General features: G+C 37.4%; 1 protein-coding gene across 10 annotated transcripts in view; it reads right to left on the bottom strand.

The window, feature by feature from the left end:
- stxbp5l (syntaxin binding protein 5L) overlaps positions 1–21,811 on the bottom strand; it is a 167,385-nt gene that overhangs the window by 30,493 nt on the left and 115,081 nt on the right. For 7 of the 10 annotated variants that reach the window (XM_065251620.2, XM_065251621.2, XM_065251624.2 and 4 more), the window contains exons 8-19: positions 21,434–21,557; positions 19,317–19,392; positions 15,081–15,238; positions 14,221–14,293; positions 12,607–12,754; positions 12,349–12,416; positions 9,463–9,503; positions 9,100–9,317; positions 8,786–8,952; positions 8,357–8,482; positions 6,601–6,752; positions 1,533–1,601 (exon numbers count right to left, since the gene is read on the bottom strand). In XM_065251620.2, coding sequence (XP_065107692.1) covers positions 1,533–1,601; positions 6,601–6,752; positions 8,357–8,482; positions 8,786–8,952; positions 9,100–9,317; positions 9,463–9,503; positions 12,349–12,416; positions 12,607–12,754; positions 14,221–14,293; positions 15,081–15,238; positions 19,317–19,392; positions 21,434–21,557 — 1,420 coding nt within the window. The remainder of the gene's footprint in view (positions 1–1,532; positions 1,602–6,600; positions 6,753–8,356; positions 8,483–8,785; positions 8,953–9,099; positions 9,318–9,462; positions 9,504–12,348; positions 12,417–12,606; positions 12,755–14,220; positions 14,294–15,080; positions 15,239–19,316; positions 19,393–21,433; positions 21,558–21,811) is intronic. The other 3 variants (XM_065251623.2, XM_065251626.2, XM_065251628.2) reach the window with 1 other exon arrangement.

Genomic DNA, 21,811 nt, shown 5'->3' with positions numbered 1-21,811 from the left:
ACGAGATTTCTCGTCAATTAAGAGAAAACGCTTCCCCGCCAATGACGAGATATTCCGTCTTTCCGCAATACCGCTATTATCCACCAGGTGGCGCCCTTCCGCAACTTTTTAAAACCGGAAGTATTGCCCTATGCCAAGCTGCTGCATGTCCGTGTCTGTTTTAAAGATCGCTCTGAATGGGATCTCTATGAAAAGTCCGTCATAAAAATGGAATTATTTCTGCTTTTTGCTCAAAATATGGTGTTTTTGCAAAAACCTACCCATATTCAAAAGCTGATTGCAAAAGAACCACTAAAGGTAGGATGAAACGTTTTTTTTTGTTTGAAAGCAGAGGGTCTGTTCTTTCATTTGGTATATTGTATGTTTATATATTTAAAGAAGAACATTTTCTGGAAGGCATTAAACTTTGGTGAAAATCATGAAAAACGCTGGCGCTGGCTGGCAACTTTTTTTAAAAACGCTGGCGGTGAAAGAGTTAACTGCTCATGTAACCTCTGGATAATGTGTACATTCATTCCAAAATCAAACATGTGCACCAACACCACCAACACTTTCATGCATGTTTGCGTGTGTATGCAGGAGAGACCGAGGTGAAAAACAAGTAACATTACTGTTACTCAAGGCACAACGGCAAAAATATTATACTGTAAGGCCTGCACTGCAACAATATCAGTTACTGTGTGATGGGTGTTTCACATGGTACGCAGCGGAATCGCCACGCTACACTTTTCTTATGTAGTTAAAGCGTTTTGTGCAGCATTTGGTGCAAATATTTTTGCCGGCGCCTGCCTTGAAGAGCTGTGCTCACAGGTGGGACAGGATTTTGGGTGCACAAGTACTGCTCCACATGTGAAACAGCCTGTGTTTTCGCATGTCTCCTATTAAAAATGAACTAGACACTCGCGACTGCCGCCCGCGTACCATCTGAAATGCCCTTAAAAGGTGAAGAACAAAAAAATCCTTCTGAAAAGAAGAAGTTTATGTAGAAGATTAGTATAATCGCAGTAATTGTACAACAAAAATAAAATCAAAAATATCACGTAAATGCAGTGAAAGCCTCATCTACGGTACACACTGGACAAATCCATCAGCTTCAATCATGTTCATGGCTGAGCATTTTATTGTAGATAAAATGCTTTGCTAGTAGGAAAATCTTTTTTTGTTTGTCGCAAAATTGTTTTTGTTACATAAGTAATTATTTATTTTATTAGACATTTTAAGAACATGTGATCATGTCTGATTAACTCTGGCACAAACCAATAACAACACTTAGCAAGGAGACAATCAAAGATTACGATTGGATGTTTTCATACTCTTATGTACTTAAATTCATCGTATACATTTTAAATCAAAGTAACCATAGTTAATTCATCCTGACTATAACATACTTTAGATTCAGATTTATACTACATGCTAAAAAAAATCTTTCAAAAAATACTGATAAATTTTAATGAATAACATCTCATTGTATCCGCCTTGCCTCCTTGCTGCTGTGTTGCCGCCGTCGGCCCTTCAACGGAGACGTGACTTACTCTGGTAAGAAGTACGGATCCGTTTCTTTGAATCTGAATAAAAGTAAGACAGGCCACGCATGCAAGTGTCTGCGACAGCGCCCCCATGCCCCATCACCGCCACCCACGAGAGGAGAAAGGGAGTGAGGGAGGAAAAGAGGAGGGGAAGAGAGAAGAACAAAACAGGCTCAGAGTGACTAAAGGTGTGTGGCTGCAATCTGAGCAAGACCCATTGTACTGTGTGAGGGAGAAAATGAATGTAATGTATAACACGGGGCCTAACGTTTATTTTTCTTTCTTGCTTCCAAAAACAATTAAAAAATGTAGAAAACCAGAGCTATATTAAAAGTTATAGGCAATAACTTTAAGTCTTAACTTTTTGGAACAGCCACTCAAAATGTATTTTCGGGTACGATTTGCGGTCATAAAAATATACAGAGAGATAATTTCAGACTGAGACCTGAATGTGTGGGTGAGCATTGAGACGCTCTCCATCTTTTTTGAGAGCTTACATAAGCTATGAATCGAAATCACTCCTCGAATGCACCAAACGACCTTTCTGCCCACCTCTGCATCTCCATGTCGGCTCAAAGCTGCTCGGTTTCTAAAGATACGGCTGCCTGAACAAGAGAAGGGGGAGCGACTGCTTTGAAGTGAGGAGCCAGCATGGCCGCCTCCCCGCAGCTTCCTTTTGATGAAGCTCTATGAAAACATATCTTCATCTCCAGCACTTTCGCTCATGATACTTCCCTTCTCTGGCTCGTCCGTGTGTGTGTGCGTGTGGTAGAAGGACAGAGGAGAGGAGGGCATGTGGAGTGTGATCTGTGCCTGGATTAGTAGCAGAGATTCAATATGACAGGTTTGCTGTGTTCTCTGTTAGGAATCGTGCTCAAGCAAAGATCAACAGCAGAACAGATATACAAAGGACGACATGCAAAGGAGGCAACAATGAATGCAGTCCATCCCATGCAGTTATAAGAGAGGGACTGTGTGCTTGTGCAACATTACAGACAGAAAATTTCCAAGCATGGACAGAAGTATGACAGTATGATTTGCAGACAGATTCGCAAAGATTGGGTCTCATTCACTAGAAATGGGTTTGGGTGTTAAACCTGTATAAATGTTTTTACATAGCACTTAATATACTTTGTTACAGTCACTCTTATTTTTTTTAACTTTAGGTTAAATTGAGAAACAATTCAAACAACATATAAACCAAAATCAAATGCTCCTGTTGGCCTTAGACACATTACGTCATAATTTTAAAAATAAAAGACCCTAAAACACTGTAATTCTTCTTTTAGGCTAACAAAAATAAAAAATAAAAATTAATTTGATTTGATTTGGGATAGATTATTTCATATAAATGTAGCCGATCACCTTATTTTTTTTTTAAATAAGTTCACTCTAGGGGCGCAGGGAAATGTTTTAGGTTGGTGTGCTGTGTGTACGGGCGTAACCAGCTATAAAGTCACCAAGGTCCAGAACATTTTTTAATCCTCTCTATATTAATAATAATAATTAACATGTATTTTCAGATCGCTGCAGGGTTTGAATGAGAAAGTTGTGATGCGGGCACAGGAGCAGCCTCCACAACTATGTATTCTTTATATTGGCAGATACTATTTGCACCTCAGTATATTTGTATATTAAAGAGCACCTATTGTCCAAAGTAAACAATGACACAAGTTATCATCTCCAACGTAAATCTCTTTTCTTGTACTACAACAAACACAGGGATTGTAGGCAATAGTTTACTTCCTCGGCCTGTTGACATGGACACAACGGTCATTATCATAATTATTCCCGCTTCTGACTCACAGCCTGTAAGTTAACTTCTGTTAGCATTTTTAACACTGTAAGGAGCTTCACATTTCCGGCTGACGGCAAAGGTATTCAGGGCAATCACAACGTACAGATTAGCTGGCCAATCAGGGACACAGCGCTTTTCAAATCTGTGCGTTTCAGGAAGAAAGTGAAATCTGGAGCTACAAAAATGTACGGTATCTAAATTATTTGTTTTTTAACCTTAAACCATGCAAACACATTGTATTATACCAAATACACAAAATAACACTGTATTTTAGCAATGAAATAGGTGCACTTTAACAGGATGCAATAATAACATAAAGTGTAAATTTTTATATGTATTAAATAGATGCTGCAATATTGGAAGAATTAAAGCCCTCCCTACACGACCACTAATCCTACCCAATAAATGCATTCATTCTTAATAAACACTTTATTTAAAAAAAAGGTGGATTGAATCAAGGATATCATGTCAAAAGCCAGATGTATGAGCCACATGCATCTCTGTTGAATTCTGCTCATCTTTCTTAAGCATGTTTTTAAAAACTAGACAGACTCAATGAAAAAAAAAACGAGTGTTTATAGTGTTTACCAACAAGAGAAGTGACACTCAATAAAACACACCGAATGAATAAATAAATGAACCAAAATTTGTTCCAATCTTGTGAAATTAGGGGGTGCTGCAACTCTCCCCTACTCCCTGCGCCCCTGGTTGACTCACTCCAATTATTATTCAGAAAAGCAAACATTTTACTTTACTATTGCTGCACTTGTTGGCACATAGCTGTACAGAAGAGCTTGTGCAGAAAGCCTTTATATGGAGATGGATGTCATTTGTATAATTTTTTTATTAATTGCAATTAACAAGCTTTCTCATTTAGGTTAATGAGGTTCTGAAACTATAATTATTAGTGAATGAGACCCTTTGTTTTTGAAAGCTGAAGTGCTAAGCATGTTGCAGATGGTCTAATCTCGTGTTGCCAGACTTTTGACACAAAGTCTGATTTACAATAGAGTTTATTTATTTGGTCAAGAACCGCCCACTTAGACAGAAATAGGTCAACCAGCTATTTTGTAACTACAGTATACTATTTATAAAAGCACAGAAAATAGCAAAAAAATGTATACTCAGACTTTCACTTTTTCTAAAAGTAACACAAACTGATTATTTCAAATATATTTCACACAGAGAAAACCAAACAGAATACAAAGCTTTGCACTTAAATGTCTAGTTAACATGCATCTAATTACCTATGTTTCAAAGCTTTGATTTCACTAACCTGACAAATTTACCCTTTTTCAGACATGCCAATGTGACCTTGTGAAAAATAAACTCCTACATAAATATTAAAAACCCTGCGTGCCCAGTCTCACAAAAGTTGCATAATGTCACCCAGTTAGGATTGGGTATCGAGAAGCGGTTCCATTTAAGAACAGGTCAAACAAACAAACGGGAAATCGATGTGACGCGCACATTTCGATTCTGTTTATCGATTATTTACTTTTTCAGTCATTCTCACATGGCGAACAGCAGTGAGCATTTTACAGTTGTATTTATCTGCCAGGACCTGCATCAAGATCCCCATGCACAGTTCATTATACTCGGCAATATAACTGATTGAAGCAAATGTTCAAAAGTTTGGTTTAACTTTGTGACTGTAGTATTGCCAAAGGCAATACATGTGGTAGAGGATATTTTATATAATAATAATAATATTAAAAAAGTTACATTTATATAGCACTTTTCTGCAGCTCTCAAAGTGCTTTACATATGAAAGGGGGATTTTTCTCAACCACCACCAATGTGCAGCATCCACCTGGATGATGGGACGGCAGTAATATTGCGCCAGAACGTCCACCAAACACCACACACCAGCTTATTAGTGGAGAGGAGACAGAGTGATATAGCCAATTAGTTGTTGTAGGGGATGATTAGTAGCCCAATATTAAGTGAGGAGATACCTCTATTATGATGAAACATTTGCTTCAACACAGCGTTAATCTGAAGATTTGTACCGTGTTTAAATCTCCCAGTCGTGAGTCATCCTACAACGCACCAGATACAGCTAATATTAGCAATAGCAGCATCTCACAGTCGGGTACAAAAGACAAATTCACCTTCGAATTACAGTCGCATACTTTTGGATAAACTGACAATCACTTTTGTTTACTTGTTTTTTTAATAGCGATCACGATCAGCAAACATAAAAAACATTAGGCAGCTACACGACAACATAGTTTATTTTAAACTATATAAATTTGTATCATTCATTCTGGCATTAAACAATTTGTGTTTTATTCATGAAAAACGTAATGGACAAGTCTTAGCTTTAAACGCCTCTTAATGAATGATTAAGTATTTTTTATTTTTAAACAGTCACTTGTTGCGACCTAGTTTACTTGTATTCAGTATTTTTATTTAAAGAGAATCCGTTCACTGTAGCCATGAAGGGCTAGATGAGATGGTGAATGAATATCACAGGGCGATGACACGATTTGTGCAGTGGTGGCTCGTGACTGCTCATCCAAGGGGAGCTAATTCAAAACAAGTGTTCGGAGTGTCATGGGTGTGGTACCCTTTTCAAAAATATGTGTTCTGCGATCCTGTGTGCATCACGTGTTTTGTCAAAAAAGTGCCTGGTGCACACGTGTCAAAATCGTTTATGATAAAAGAGACACTCACGTTCACAAAATACACGCAAGAAACTCCCTTTACAGTAAACTCTGATTACGCATGATATTATGCGAGTATCTGGAAAAACGCGAGCATCTCTTGTATCATTAACCCTTAGACGCATCTGCAGCAGGCACTTATTTTGGCATGACGCGTGATGCACATAGGATCTCTCAAAGTGCAGAACACATATTGTGAAAAAAGGAACCACAAACATGACGGGCTACGCATGCTGTGACTAACTTTGCATCGAGCACCCTCAAAAAAAAAGAAGTCACCGGCCGCCAGTGGATTTGTGGTAAAAATCTTGAAAGTATTTGCTTAAATTTTTCTCTCAGTAAAAATATTGGAATCAGAACCTGAAATCGATAAGAAACTGATTCCATAAGCAGAATCAGAAAATTTTAAACGATACCCAACCCTACACCCTAAAGTATGCCAAACTACTTTTTTAAGGTACTGTATGTGTCTAATATGCATCAGACTCTGCATCGGACTGTGGGCGGTCCATGCCAGTAATGTGAGTGTCCACTGCTGATTATTTTATAGCTTAGTTACAGACCGTACTTGAATGTATGTGGTGTGTGAAACAGATTGTGTTTGTACCTGATGTGGACTGACGGTTCTTACGAGGAGAGCGTGTTAGCCTTTGGAAAGGGTCTGCAGATCCGTACAGTTCCACAGTGCTCATACACAGAAGAATAGTTTTTTGCAGGTAGTCCACAACTGCCAAACCATTGCAGTTACCAAAAGCCAACCTATACAACCACACACACAAACTCTTTCATTAAAACAAACGCTTATGTATTACTGTAAAGGTGTCAGTCACACATTAAGCTTATACAGGCCAGTCATGGGTAATAGATTGGTGTATGGATGACAGGGAATGTTAGAGGGGACTGAATAATAATATTCCGCTTTTTGACACACTTTGGTCATTTTTGAGAGTGATGCTAATGGTCTAATCAGATTCAATGCATTATGCTAAGCTATGCTAAAACTGGTACCGCCAGACAGGGAGATTGGCTGAATGGATTCCAAAACAGTAAAAATCAATTGTTTAACTCTAGGGGAGCTGGAAAATGAGCCTATTTTTAAAAGAAGTGTAGTGTCCCATTTTAAATGAATACATAAATGCTTTGTTCTTTTAATGTTAATGAGGCTATGTTCCCATTTTGGGCTTATATAAATCTACGTCATCTGATGTTGTTGAAAAACTAAAACTGTACTTGCACACCTCACTTCACTGAAGTAACAGCAAATAAAGTTGGCTTATGCTTGACTCATTCGATCTGCTGTAAATAGCCAGCGAGCTTTGCATGCCTTAGAGGCACTGAGAGTCATTCACTCCACTACGAATACCCAGTTAAACTGTCTGTGCATTATTTACTGGTAGTTGCAGGAGATAGAGAAACAACACAAAAATACCAACTGAACAATTTCTAGGCTGTCTGTGTTTCTACATATGCGCATGTGGATCTTTGCAGTTAGATTCGAAAAATTTAATGTACCTAGTAATATCAAAAACCAACCTGCATGCCGTGTCACCATTAAGCAAATCTCATGACAGATAAAAGAAAACTGAAAGAAATCTAGATGTGCAGTGACATTTAAACTTTAACTAAAGTCTTTCTGTTTATTGTAGCCAGACAGCATCAGTGTAACCTTTGCTCTTGTAATAATGCTTTAATGTTTAAGGTCATATGTGGCTACAAGTAAATCAAAACAGGATGACAACAGGTGCATGATTCAAATGAAGGTCAAACTATATGGTCTCAGTTTAACCACTTGAATCAAAATCATATATTGAATCAAGGTGATCTCACAAGAAATCGTACATATTTTACGAATTGGCTAATTCTTATCAATTCATATGAAATGAATCATGCAAAATCGTACGATTCTCATGAAAAAAATAAACCAAACCCCTAACCCTGCACCTAACCCCAACGTCACGTCAAGGCAAATCGTACCAAAATTAATGTGGGTGTATGAATTAATACAAATTAGCTGACACGTAAAATATGTATGAATTCTCGTGAGATAGCGTTGATCGTATATACCAAATTGCCTTATTCACATAGGCTACTGTAGAGGCATGTTTGCATTAAAAGGAATCACAAACATTTAGTTGAATCATGTACATGCAGAACTATAAAGACAGCCAATGGAGTGATGCTGTACAATCCTAGTAAAGTATGCAGCTTGCTGCAACCCAGCATTTTGAAAGAACCAAGCCGGAGTGCCATTTGCAATTTTTAGTCTGTGTGTATGTGCCGTTACCTAATTGTCACAATCACTTCAGTGAACTTTGCAACTTTCTATAAAAAGAAAATTTTATTTAAGGAGGAAAGCCACTTACAGGCCATAGGCGGAGTTTAAGTCCAGACTGGTGATTTGTTGAGGTGGCTCTCCGTCGACCCACAGCAACTGAACCACAAGCTCTGCCTGGTATCCGGGAGGCATTCGAATCATACGATCTTTAACCCTTACAGACAAATATTAGAAGTTATTTTGCAGTTGCAATTTCAGGCTTTGGCCTTAAAGAGCCAGTGAGATGCAAATTTCGACTCCCTACTTGAGAATCCAAAAATTGTATTAATTGTGCACTTTTTGGTTTAACTACTTTGCACATTTTTTCGAGGATCTGTGTGGCTCTTTAAAGTTCTTCACATACTGTATTTTCTTATCTAGTAATCTATCTAAAGAGTCTTATTCTTAAAAATACTCAGAGTATTAAGTATTTTAATGTTTCTTTATAAATAATTTGATAAATAATGTAATGTCTGACTTAAGGCAGGGAATGCTGTCCCGCACACTGTCCGGTGTGTTGCTGCGGGGACTGGGGGGCTGGGGTTGGGGAGAATGGCCGCTGGGGTCCGAAAAACATGGGGTGTTTTCAGTATCAGACGGAGAAATCACATCCTCCATATCGCACTGTAGTCGCACCTCCAAGGACTTCAAATGAATAAGAGCACACAAACACAGGAAAAAACACAGTTTAATCCATCAAATCGATATGTTTTTTAACTATCAAAAGTGTATGGAAATCTACACAAACAGGAAGTACTGTTCATTGTGTGCTGAACTGTTTATTCAACTCACTGTGATGATGGTGTTGGCGTCGTGCTTGCTAAAGCGATATAGGATGACGTGGGCACTGATGCCAACCACACAGAAGATACGGCTCTGCGGGCACCAGCTGATCATCTGAACGGCGAAAGGGTCTTCCTCCACCAGCTCGGCGCTACGCCCCATCTCTCCACTTTTTGGCTTCTCGAAAACTTTTGACGTCTTGAGCTTATACAACATCTGCAGTGTGACTGACAGAGGCGGAGCTTGTCATCATCACATCACAAAGCATCCAGGGACGTTATTAATACGAATCACTGCGGCGGTAAGAAATTGAGACAGAAACAGCGTGAAGCCAAGAGGGGCGAGAGAGCTCTGAAAAGAAAAGACACTTACTCGCTGTGGCATCCCAAAACTTTATCGATCCGTCTGCATGCCTGGGCGGGACGACAAAGAGGAAGGACAAAGAGGTATGGTATGAGGGAATGTGCGTTTTTGTTATACCAGCTGTAATGACGGCTATAGAAAGAAACCCGGAGAAAACAACGTGCAGGGTCAATAGCGCTATTGAATTAAAACTGGAAAGTGAAATACATTTTTCAATGAGAGCGAACCAGAAGGGCACATTTTAAACATCTTTGACTAAAAAATAAAAAAGGAACACAATCGATACACTCGAAAACGGAACAAAAACAACATCAATCCAGACGTTTGAAGCAAATAAAAATATTATAGATGAACACCTCCTGTGGACAGAAAGTTTCACTTCAATCATAGGGTAAATATCATCTGTATTTACCCAGTCTCAGTATCTGACTGAGTGCTCACAGACCATTCACAGACCACCCACAGTCCTTTCACTCACCATCTGAATAACTCTCACAAAAAGTTGAAAGCACTTTTGAGGTTTGGGGAAGCTCTAATCTGATAGCTGACTTTACATAAGTTCAGGGAGTTTAATCAGTCCAGCAGGAAGCCAAGTCATGTTTACAAGTTTGATACGGTGAGTGCTTCCGAGAATAAAACAATGACTAGACTGAAAGTTTGCCAGCTATAGCGGCATCAAATCTATTGAGTTATGCTCTATGTGTTATGTTTGTGAAAAACTATACTAAATAATAACAGACATTTGTCTTTTTTGTGACATAAACATACATCTTTAAGGTGATGTTTGTTTATGTACCTGTTAGAGACTCAATGAAACTAAATTTCTCTGCTGGTACCGATAACCGATTATTAGGAGTGATGTCTACCCATAATGATTACTGATACCAATAGTTTGGTAGTTTTACCTTTTATACTTTCTTTAAAAATTAATACTAAACAATTATCTCTATTTAGGACCGGATTAAAACAGTGTAGTGCCCTGATGACCACATCTAAAGTGCCCCCCCCCAAAAAAATACAAATAAATAAAAGTCTAGTCATTCAGGGCTCCAGACTAACTTTTTTTGTTATTACCAGCACTGTAGCATGGACTGAAAAATGTTAGGAACACAAGTAGTACATTTAGGGCACACCTTAAATCAGCCTGCAATGAAATTATTTACATTTTTTTCCAAAATAACTGCATAACTGAAAAATACTGGTGTCCCAACTTGTTTCAAAGCAACTGGTCTTAGTTATATACAAACCTATACTCACATGACTCACATGAACTAAATTCTGAATATTAAAATAGTATTTCCACATTTTGTGAATTACAGTTTTTCTCAGTTGCTTTGGTGAATTTCTCACCTCACTATCACGTGCACAACAGTTAATGCAGTTCTTAAAACAATTGGTACAAACTGCAAAACCTAGTTGATAACCTGCAATAGCGTGCCACTTGCTCAAAATGGATAGGTCATTCGTCAAAAGCAAGTATTAATGTCAATCAAGTGTCATCAAGATTAAAAGTCCTGACACCTTTGTTTATGAACAAGATAGTAAAATGGCTTTGTCATGTTTTCATTATGACAGTTTACTCTGTACATTTTTTCCAATGCAAAAAAGTCAGATCTTGGTGACATTAAGTGAAAATGCTCAATACGGCACTATATACTATTTTGCACAGCTATTTGAAAAATACAGTAAAGTTGCACATAACTTTATATAGTGAGGTAACGGAGTACAAGACACTGAATGTGTATCTTTCAGATTTTTACTGCATATGCTCTCTGCAATTATAATTTGTTCACAGCATTGTGCAAAAGAAGAAATACACCCTTATTTACAACAAACATAAACTCTCTTTGGTTAGAGCTGTGCACAACTGCAAACATTATTGCAGTACATATTGGAACTGAACATACAACATACATAGTACTGTAATCATTCTTGCATATCCAGACATTCCTCTCTGTCTGGCCACATCATTTCAGAAATTGTTCAATTTAAAGACATTTTCGGGATAAACAGATTTTAAAAAATGATTTTGACAACTAGTTCAACATTTTTGTATGTAATGACTCAAGCAATAAAATGAGGACTATTAGTTTTATATGGAATGACTATTCAGCATTCACAAGTATAGTTAATTTTGATTGACATGACATAAGCAAATGATAATGTTATAAAACAGCAGAGAATTGTATGAAAGCAATTGATGCATGTCCAAAAACATTCGCCATTTGTTCGAATGAATGAAAAACTGCTACTATGTGCACAAATGACTACATTTTGTGGAGGTTGAACTAACTGTTGTGCAAATGTAAATAGTGATGTGAGAAATGCACCAAAGCGACTGAGAAAAACTGTAATAGCATTCAGCTAATTACCATCGACATTGAACACACAGTAAGCGGATGATTTTACTAAACACTTCATTAACACACAGCACAATTTGATGCATTTCCTGACCCTTTTTAATTGACAGGAATAACGGCTGATTATTTTTTAATTGATAAATTGCTTTACAGGTAAATTGATAAATTGCCTTTTTGGCAAAATATTGGTGCATTTCTGGTAATTATTATTTTTTATTATTATTATCATCATGGTTAACAAATGCAAAAGATGAGAGTAAAGTTCAAGTGTAAAGACAACAAAAACATTCTGTATTAATGGCAAAATGTCCTGGTTATGCTTACATTATTTTCTTTTGCAGAGGTGAACACAATTCTACTTTTCTAAATTTGCATATAAAGCATGTGAGCATTTATAAAATTCTGTATTCTAAGCAAATTACTGTAAATTATAAAATAATTCTTAATGCTGACATGAGCTGTAAGCCACAGCTGATTGTTGGAACACACACACACACACACACACACACACACACACACACACACACACACTTACCCTGTGATGATAATCTCTGGATACGTCTGCGAACCAACAGTCCATGTACCACCACTGACTGGCCACTCCTGAACACATAAATGCATAACATCAAACAGTAAACAAAATCAGCAGACTAACACATACACATCCGACCCACAACTCCTCAGAAAACAGATGTTAACCTTGAAATGATAAGGTGATGTCTTTTCAAAGTGATTACTGGGACAAAAAGGACACATTTGACAAAGGGCATGTGTTGCAATTACTTTGACTAACCTTGTGGCTGTAGCCTGTCTTTTTATGTTTGGCTCCTATGGAATAAAGCACTGGTATGATGTCAGGGGGACAGTCGGCAAAGTAAGCCGTGCACGTAACTGGAGACTCGTGGATGTCCATGGGGTATGGGTTCTCAAAGATGGGAAAACTGTAGTGAAGAGAGGGACGTCTTAATAAATACCAGGCAATTAGAATGCGGATAGCTGTGACTCATAATCGTGATAGCATGAATCCTGTTAAAGGCGATTGTAAACTGGCTAATATAATGAGATTTTATATTAATATGCTAAGGTGCTACAGGCAACCGTAAACAGCCCACAGCAGGGGTCTCAAACCATATTGTGTGTGTGAGCTACCTGAAGAGATAAAATTATCTAGAGGGCTACTTGTATTAAATATAAAAAAGCATGTGCTGCTCCTTTTCCTAATGCCTCAGGCAACAACATGTTGCTGATATTTTAACATTTAATTATTATTATGTGTCTTAGGAATATAAAATGAGTTATATCCTGGCTTATTTAATATTTCACAAGCTCCACAAATTATTTTACTTGACAGAAAAATTGCTCATTGCACTCCAAACATGTTATAAATGCAATACGGCACTCAAGGCAGTGCATTACGGTGATTTTATACTAGTACATTTTGTGTCCAAAAACATCTTGTAAAATCACTTGAGTGGCTTATTGCTTCAATATAACAGATCTTGAAAGTGCTTTAAAGTGCCAGGAAGGGCATTCCTAACAATACATCACTTTAAGTTGAAAACTAAATAAAAAAGACAGTTTGCTTTTGAGAGGACTTAAGTGCAACAGTGTGTTTTTTCTTTATTGTGTCCTTGTAAAGAATTGGGCTTGAAGCTAAGAAAACTTCATATCAAACTGGCAAGTTTGTGGCAGAAGTGTCAAGTGGACAGTTAGTTTGTGTGTGTGTTTGTGTGAGGCTGGCCCTGGCTCAGTTTTTTAATAATAACTCATGTGATTGATGCGTATGAGTGACAACTCCAGTGACATTTACTCTTAACAAACAAACGCACACACACACACACACGCACGCACGCACGCAGGCACGCACGCACGCACGTTCTGGTTTCCATGTTTTTTGGGGACATTCCATAGACGTAATGCATTTTATTCTGTACAAACTGTATATTCTATTCCCCTTACCTGCCCCATTCCCTAACCCCAACCATCACAGGAAACTGTCTGATACCTTAGATTTTCAAGAAACATCATTCTGTTTGATTTATTAGCTTGTTTCCTCATGGGGACATCAAAATGTCCCCACAAGGTCACAAAAATACTGGTATTCCTATCTTTGTGGGGACAATTGGTCCCCCCAACGTGATAATTACCCGGCCGCACACACACACACACACACACACACACACACACACACACACACACACACACAAACTCAAAATGAAATCTATTTCCACAAAGCACACACGCAATATATTGGGTGTTGGCCGATGTTGTTGCCCCTGGACAAAGCACTAGTTTGAGGTGTTACTGAGGTGCATCACATCGGGTTACATCATTCAGACACTCACAAGGGACATGAAGTGTGTAAGCATGATAGTTGAAAAGATGAGCTCTAGAGGAAATTGCTCACTTGCTCTGTGTTAGATCCACCACAACAAAATCTTTCTCCAGCAAAACCACCACTGCATATGGCTCCTGAACCTCTGTCAATACAAACACAACAACACATCACCATTCATGAACTCGAAAAAAACAACATCTAGAACTATAAATATTCATTAATCCGCTGTGGGGAAGGAATGACAGTCTTATATTTTGAAACCAAAAGGAAAACGTCTGACTTTGTTGTGGTATGTTTATGTTGTTGTGTATATAACTTTTCAATTGTTAAACACAATTAAATCCCAATAATGTTCATAATTTTCAGGTAAAACCAAAAATGTTAAGCCATTAGCTGTTTTCTTCAGCATAGATAGATAGACAGACAGAGACAGACAGATAGATAGATAGATAGATATATACAGATATAGACATATAGTGCAGTGTATTGTGGGTAGTAATCTATGTGCATGTGAGTACTTCATGTGTGTTTGACAGTTTCTTGGCCATTTTTGCTTTTCAGAGGAGACAGGTACAGCAATGGTATTTCCCCTATGACTAAACAGAGCCAAAGCTGTCATCCTCTGAAGAATACAAATGTAAAGTCAGAAGAAATTCAGTTTCACATCAGAAAAGGAATGATACTACTTCCCTTCTGCGCTTTGGAAATTAATATTCTTTTAAGTTCGCTGTTTTAACGGTTTGGTTGATGCGTTTGTAAATCACTGAATTGTAAGAAAGAAGTTTGTTGGGGCATGAAACATTTGATTAAACAATTTCTTCTACCAGATCTTTGGTATTTTGTGGCCCAAAAACAATCAGGATCTTAAATCACTGATATCATCAAACTGAAACATAGATTGGCAGGATTTCAGTGCTCAGCGTACTCACCGTTTGAATAGGGCGTCTCACAGAGCACCATGAAGTCCACGATTGGGTAATCCATCTCTAACACTGTGATGGCTTTACCATGCATGATGGTGAGGGTGGGTCTTCGTCCTGCCTTATCATACGACAAACCCCCAGAAAACACGACGAATGCCTCACTACTGGAGGACAGAAAGTGGAACATGTCATGTTTTTATGGTTTTGGTATGGTGGCCGATAAGTGCAAAACAAAACAACAAAGTACAAAATCAAAGCAAAAAATTTTAAACACAACAGCAAAAAACACAACAACAAATCCAACAAAAAATAACACAGTCAGAAAACATTTTGTTTAATTTTATATGGTTTTCTGAATTATTTTGTTTCCTGACTTTTTCTTTTGTTTCCAGGCTTATTTTGTTTCTTGACTTGTTATTTTGTTTCCGGACTTATTTTGTTTTTAGACTTGTTATTTTGTTTTCTGACTTATTATGTAACTTATTTTGTTGCCGGATTTGTTGTTGTGTTTTTTGACTTGCCATTTTTTTTTTACATTTGCCTTACATTTTTTTGTTTAGATTTTGGATTTTTTTGCATTGTTTTGCACTTATCTGCCACCATAATATGAGGTAGACAGCAATTAAACACAAACAGTTTGCACATATAGTAGAAAACCAATATTTTAAGCAGGACTATTTAGTAGGGATGTGCATCGATGCATCGCGTTCCCATTAAAAAGACCTGTCTAAAATTGATTCTGAATAGTAAGGCTCCGATGCAGCATTTCACCGTAATTCATTCATTGAGAAAACGAGCATTTGCCAGATTAATTGTCACAACTCTACTATTTAGTGTTGTGGATTGTGTTCAATTTGAAGTGGTTTGCCTCAGATTAAATTTTCTTTTAAACTAAGTGGATAATCAGGCCCGGCTCCAGATATAAGATGAAAGGAGGGCCAAGTGATATTCAAGGTGGGCCGGTTGGATTGGAGGGGGGGGTTCTTTAATGTTTTTTTGTACATATTTTGGAACTATCTAGTAACTTTATATATATATATATATATATATATATATATATATAAATGGTTAACATGTTTATTTTTACATTCTCTCTTTTTGCATTTGTAATATTATTTTTTTGACTCCTTAACAGATCTAGGGCCCTATCTTGCACCCAGCGCAATTGACTTTGTCAGTGACGCATGTATCATTCGTATTTTGCGCCGGCGCACAGCGGGGTTTTTCCCTCCACAGATGCACGTCAGCAAACTAGGGAATGAACTTGCGCTCCCTGGGCGGTTCAGCGCAAAAAGGAGGCGTGTTGCGGCGCAAACCATCTCTTATGCTATTTTGCAGTTTCAAAAAACAATTGCGCTACTAACCAAAAAAAACTAGTCTAAAGTCAGTGGCGCGTTGCGCGTGGTTCATTATGCTATTTTAAGGGCGCATGCTTGACCATAATGTATAGCGTGCACAACGCGCATACACTTTGCTTATCTAATCTACACAGATGCAACAGTTATTTTTGCAAATCATAAATTGTTACACTTAAAAATATTAATACACGAGATAAGGGAAATCATAGTGGTGAGCATTGTGGTGATAGTTTTTATTTATTGTGTGGCTGCGTTAAAAAATTCTCATGCAAATAACGATTAAAATATTTTCATAAGTTTGTTGTGTGGCTGTATTACGTTTATTTTATGTAAATAATAATTTAAATGTTTTCATAAGAAACCTTAATGTATATGAACTTGATTTGTTAGTCTACTTTGGGGTTGGACCTTGCTTGCGTTTCTTGGGTCCGATTTCAAAGCCCCCAAACCCTTTCAGCGGTGATGGTGGACGCAGCGATGTCCTCTGCTGGCGTCAGGTCCTGAGGCAGATCCACCTCCCGTTACACGGCGTGCCCGATTTATGCTGGCAAGCTTGGGATTCCCCCGTACAAGGACGTCGGTCTCCTCGGCTGTGAACCGCTCCTGGCGTGCGCCTGGTAAATCCGTCATAATAATAGCAACCCGCCACGGAACTTGCGCCCTTGCGTTTAAAGGGAATGTTGGCTAGCGTTCTGATTGGTTTATTTGACGTTACGCCCAAACCACACCTATGAATAATGAACCTACTTCAGACTAACCCCTTATTGATTTGCGCCCGGCGCAAGAGTTATTTCTCACGCCGGGAAAATAGCAACAGCGCCCAAGATCCGCCCACAAACTCACTTGCGCGTTGCGCTTCGCACTTGCGTTTCAGATCGTTAAAATAGAGCCCCTTGTATCAATTGAGTAACTTTAGATTTGAGAAAAAAGGGCAGTTCTTTTAAAATAACTATTTACATCAACTAAAACAAACTTACTTAGTTACAAACTAAAAATGTAAATTTTATCTGAAATGCTGTTTTCTTAAGAATTATTCTCATGTCTGTTAATATACAGTAGTATATCATTACAGATTTTTGGCCAAAAGACTGTCTGTTATGTGGTGTAGGGCCAGGGTGGGCCAAGCCTCTGACTGGGTGGGCCAGGCCCACTCTGCCACAACACACCACCCCCCCAGGGAGCCGGGCCTGTGGAAAATTAAAAAAAATTGCTGCATATGGGCTTGAAAAACCCTATTTGCAAAATAGTGAAGGAGTTTCAGGCTTCTGTTGATTTCTATCATTATGAGTGAATCAAGACAAACTCTGAATTATGATAATTTACAGACCCCGGTCATCAAGATCCTTTACAGTCTTATAAGACCTGATTGTCTCACGACCAAAGTCAGTAGATATGCATTTCTTAGAGACACCAGAAAAAGTCCAAATGCATGACCAGCATGTGTATATCTGTAGGTATGTACCCTGCACGTACACGTAAAAGGATATACTGTGCAATAAACGAGTTACTTAGTACTTTAAATAAATGCATTCAAAAAAGGCTAAGACTGATTAATGTGTTACATTAGCGCATTTAAGCAATAAAACACATCACTTTTCTGCATGGAATTTATTCTTATAATTATAAGAGGAAATATGAATGTACATTATATAATTCATCATAGAAAATTACAGCCAAAGTGCTGCTCATATTTGTTACTAACAGCTGAATAGTATAATGCTTTCACAAATGTCCCCTCTGCTTTACTATAGCAATAGAGAGAAGAATATTAGACCTGATGTCTTCATGATATTTCATGACTCGAACCCGACCTTGAATCTAACCTGGACGATAATGGGGTCATCTGCACTTTGACTGTGGCCTGACCACCGACCCAAGTTCAAGAACGCTGTCACATTATCACTATAATTCAAACCAGAGCGTGTGAGGTGTAAACACAAGGTGTTTGAGTTAGCGCCTGTTCACGCTAAGAATAAAACAGAAAAGCAAAGCAAATTGCTGAGGGAAGGTCTATTCACATGCTTTGATGCAATATAACCCATGTGACGAATACTAATTTCACCTGCTCGGGTTCATCAGCCAACAAATCACAAACAATAAAGAATAAATTCAAAATACAACCCATGTGCGAAAATAAATTTGACTTGCTTTAATGGAGTGATAAAGTGATATTATTTCACAGTATGATGAAAATAAGAGAAGTTTACTGTTGTAACGGTACGCCAGCTGTTGTAAAAAAGTGGTGCTCTGAGATATTACATTATAAATACAATAATTTACAAATCACTTTTAATTTCCATATGTCCCTTGTGCTCAGAGGGTTTTATACACATGACCCAAAAGTAAATTCACAGCAACCGTTAAATTTGTATACAAACAGCCTTTTAGCAATTTTTTGACAGAAAGAAACAAGTGGGAAAAACAATATTACAGGCCAACTCATCTAAAATTTCATTAAACAGCGACAGCCACTTATGACCAATTTCTCGCACACTGCAGAGAGAAAACAAGCAAACAATCAAAGATGTAGGCTTCCTCAAATGATGTTTCTCTGTTCCTCTCCCAAGGAGGCTTTTCAAAAGCAGGTTGTAAACTTTAATTGTTTTGTGACAACATAAACCAGCAATAACGGTTCTCGAGTGGGACTTGGACGCATATATCACAAACAAATCGGAGGACAAAATCACTCTTTATCACTCAAATCAAAATTTGTACCAAAAAAGCTCAGAATGAATATGAATTAATTAGTCCGACATTGTCTTTTGGTGCGACAGTCTCATTTAAATCTTTCAGACTGTGCCATAAGCAAACAGTATAGAAATGTACTTTTGTGTTTTTAAAGAAAGATGCTGGATATCTGTACTGTACATCTGTTTTGTCTTACCTGTTTCTGGAAGTCTTGTATTCGACTTTGAGAATGGGTTTACAAGACTCTTTTCTTCCATCTCTCTGGGATTTGCCTGAGAAAACAGACAACATGGTGAATTTTAAGGCGGGCCACATGACAACTTTAGTCCCGATTTAAATGATACTGTGGGTACAGAATTTTTCCCTCAGTCTATGATTTAATCTTTTTAGGAAATTTCAAACGCACTGGATTTTTCAAGAATAAATACAAATGTGAGGGAATGAGTTTCTGTGTAAGTCTGCCGTGTTCGAAATTACTTGACAGTTAGGTAGTGAGTGATGTCTTTAAGTGTCTGATGACTACAGTACTATATTAAAATCTTTTCAGATTTTGACAGTGTTGTGTAAATGTAGTGTAATTCATGTCTTATGCTCTTGCTTCTTCACACTAGAACTTTCTGACGTTGTTCAGCTTTATATAACCCACTGAGCTCAAGGTTAAGACCCCAAACTTATCCACCAAGACTAAGAGTGAATCACTGATTCCTGTCAAATCATACCCACACACTGAATCATCCTCTATAACCAACACACCTGCTGAGGGGGTGTGTTTACTGACTACGTCAGAGTCACTTTACACTAATAGACGGTGAGTCATCATGGCTGAATAAGTACAGTATTGAACTCTGTGTGGGTTTACTAAGCTGTACTTTAGGGACAAATTTGTCCCCAAAAGTTACCCAAAGCTTTTTTGGGGGAATTCTCTTCTAGAAAATAATTAAATTGTAAAGCAAAAAATTTGTTTAAAAAAACATGTTTTCTCTTTTAGGGGATAGGGTTTGGATTAGGATTGAAATTATCTGTTAGTCTATCTGTTAAGTCTACATTGTAACTACACTGTAAAAAAATCTCTGTAGAGATTACAGTATTACAGGGTATTACTGGCAACTAGTTGCCAGTAACTTACTGTAGATTTTATATTTATGTTATTTACTGGCGACAGTTTGTTCACAGTTAAATGAACATGAAACATTTTCACTCTTTATCTTCTACAGTAAGTTACTGGCCACCAGCTGCATAAATAACAGTATTGACCAAACAGCCGCAATCATAGATCATATGACTATATGGTTATTTAATGGTCCATATACTGTATGATGCTGCATTCCTTATTTTTTATGTAAAAAAAAATTAAAATAAAAAAATGTATTGAAACAACAAACAAACTAGAATTTCTCGATTATTTACTTTGGATATTTACGTGGGTAAAATACTGTAAAAGTGGTAGACCAAGGCAACTTTGCATTGAAAAATTATTTAAATTTTTATTTTAAAAAAAATATTTTTTTTAAAAATATGAAAAATTTATTGAAACAAAATGAATAAACAGGAATTTCTCGATTTTTTACTTTGGATATTTACATGGGTATAGGAAAATATTGTTGCGCTCTCAATGTTTCTTCAGGTGCGTAGAACCAAGAAGGATATGTAGAATGAGGTAGAAAAAATGGCTGACCGCACACTGAATCCAAAAAGACTTAAAAGGTCTAGAAAGTACAAAATTTATTTATTAAAGTGCATAGTGCAAAAATGTGAATTAAAAACAGAAAAACCTGAGTAAACGTGTCAGCAGCTGGCTATCCTCAGTGCTACTTTCTAGAGTCTTTTTGGACTCATTGTGCGGTCAGCCATTTTTTCTACCTCATTCTAGATATTTACGTGGGTAAAATACTGTAAAAGTGGTAGACCAAAGTAACTTTGCATTGAAATATTATTTTAATTTTTATTTTTAAAAATATTTAAAAAATATATAAAAAATGTATTGAAACAACATAAATAAACTAGAATTTCTAGATTTTTTTACTTTGGATATTTACGCGGGTAAAATACTGTAAAAGTGGTAGACCAAAGTAACTTCGAACTGAAATATTATTTAAATTTTTGACTAAAAACATATTTTTTATTATTATTTTAGCATCTTTGAGATCCTCACTTGTTATTTACTCATAAACTTGCGAGGGAGCAGGTGCACCAGGCAACATGCCTGGTATGTCATAATGCATCTGTGTGTGCATGCGTGTGTGTGTGTGTGTGTGTGTGTGTGTGTGTGCGTGTGTGTGTGTGGTGTGTGTGCGTGCGTGTGTGTATTCTCACCATGAGGAAAGGTGACTTGAAAAGGTTTGGCTGTGTTTCTCAAATGCCACATGCTCAGACTGCCATCAGAATGACTGCACATAAACTGACGCCCCTCATGATGCCAGCTCACTGAGTGAATAGCCTTAAAGAAAAAGAGGGAGAAAAAGAAGAGCACCGGTTAGAAATACATTAAAAACACACATTGAAAATACATTAAACATTTTTTTTTTGGAATCTTGGTTACATAATGTAGTATCACAATAGAAGTTATTGGTTTATATCCTGTTAATTTCATACACAAGCCTTATTAGTCCACTGTAAGACACTTTTATGTTCAGCCAGGTCAAGTGAGGACAGGAAAAAAAATATTGCGAATGATACAGCCTAAACTCAAAC

The sequence above is a fragment of the Paramisgurnus dabryanus genome, chromosome 15 (assembly GCF_030506205.2).
Source record: "Paramisgurnus dabryanus chromosome 15, PD_genome_1.1, whole genome shotgun sequence".
Classification (NCBI taxonomy): Eukaryota; Metazoa; Chordata; class Actinopteri; order Cypriniformes; family Cobitidae; genus Paramisgurnus; species Paramisgurnus dabryanus.
This window is presented reverse-complemented; position numbering and strand designations above follow the sequence as displayed.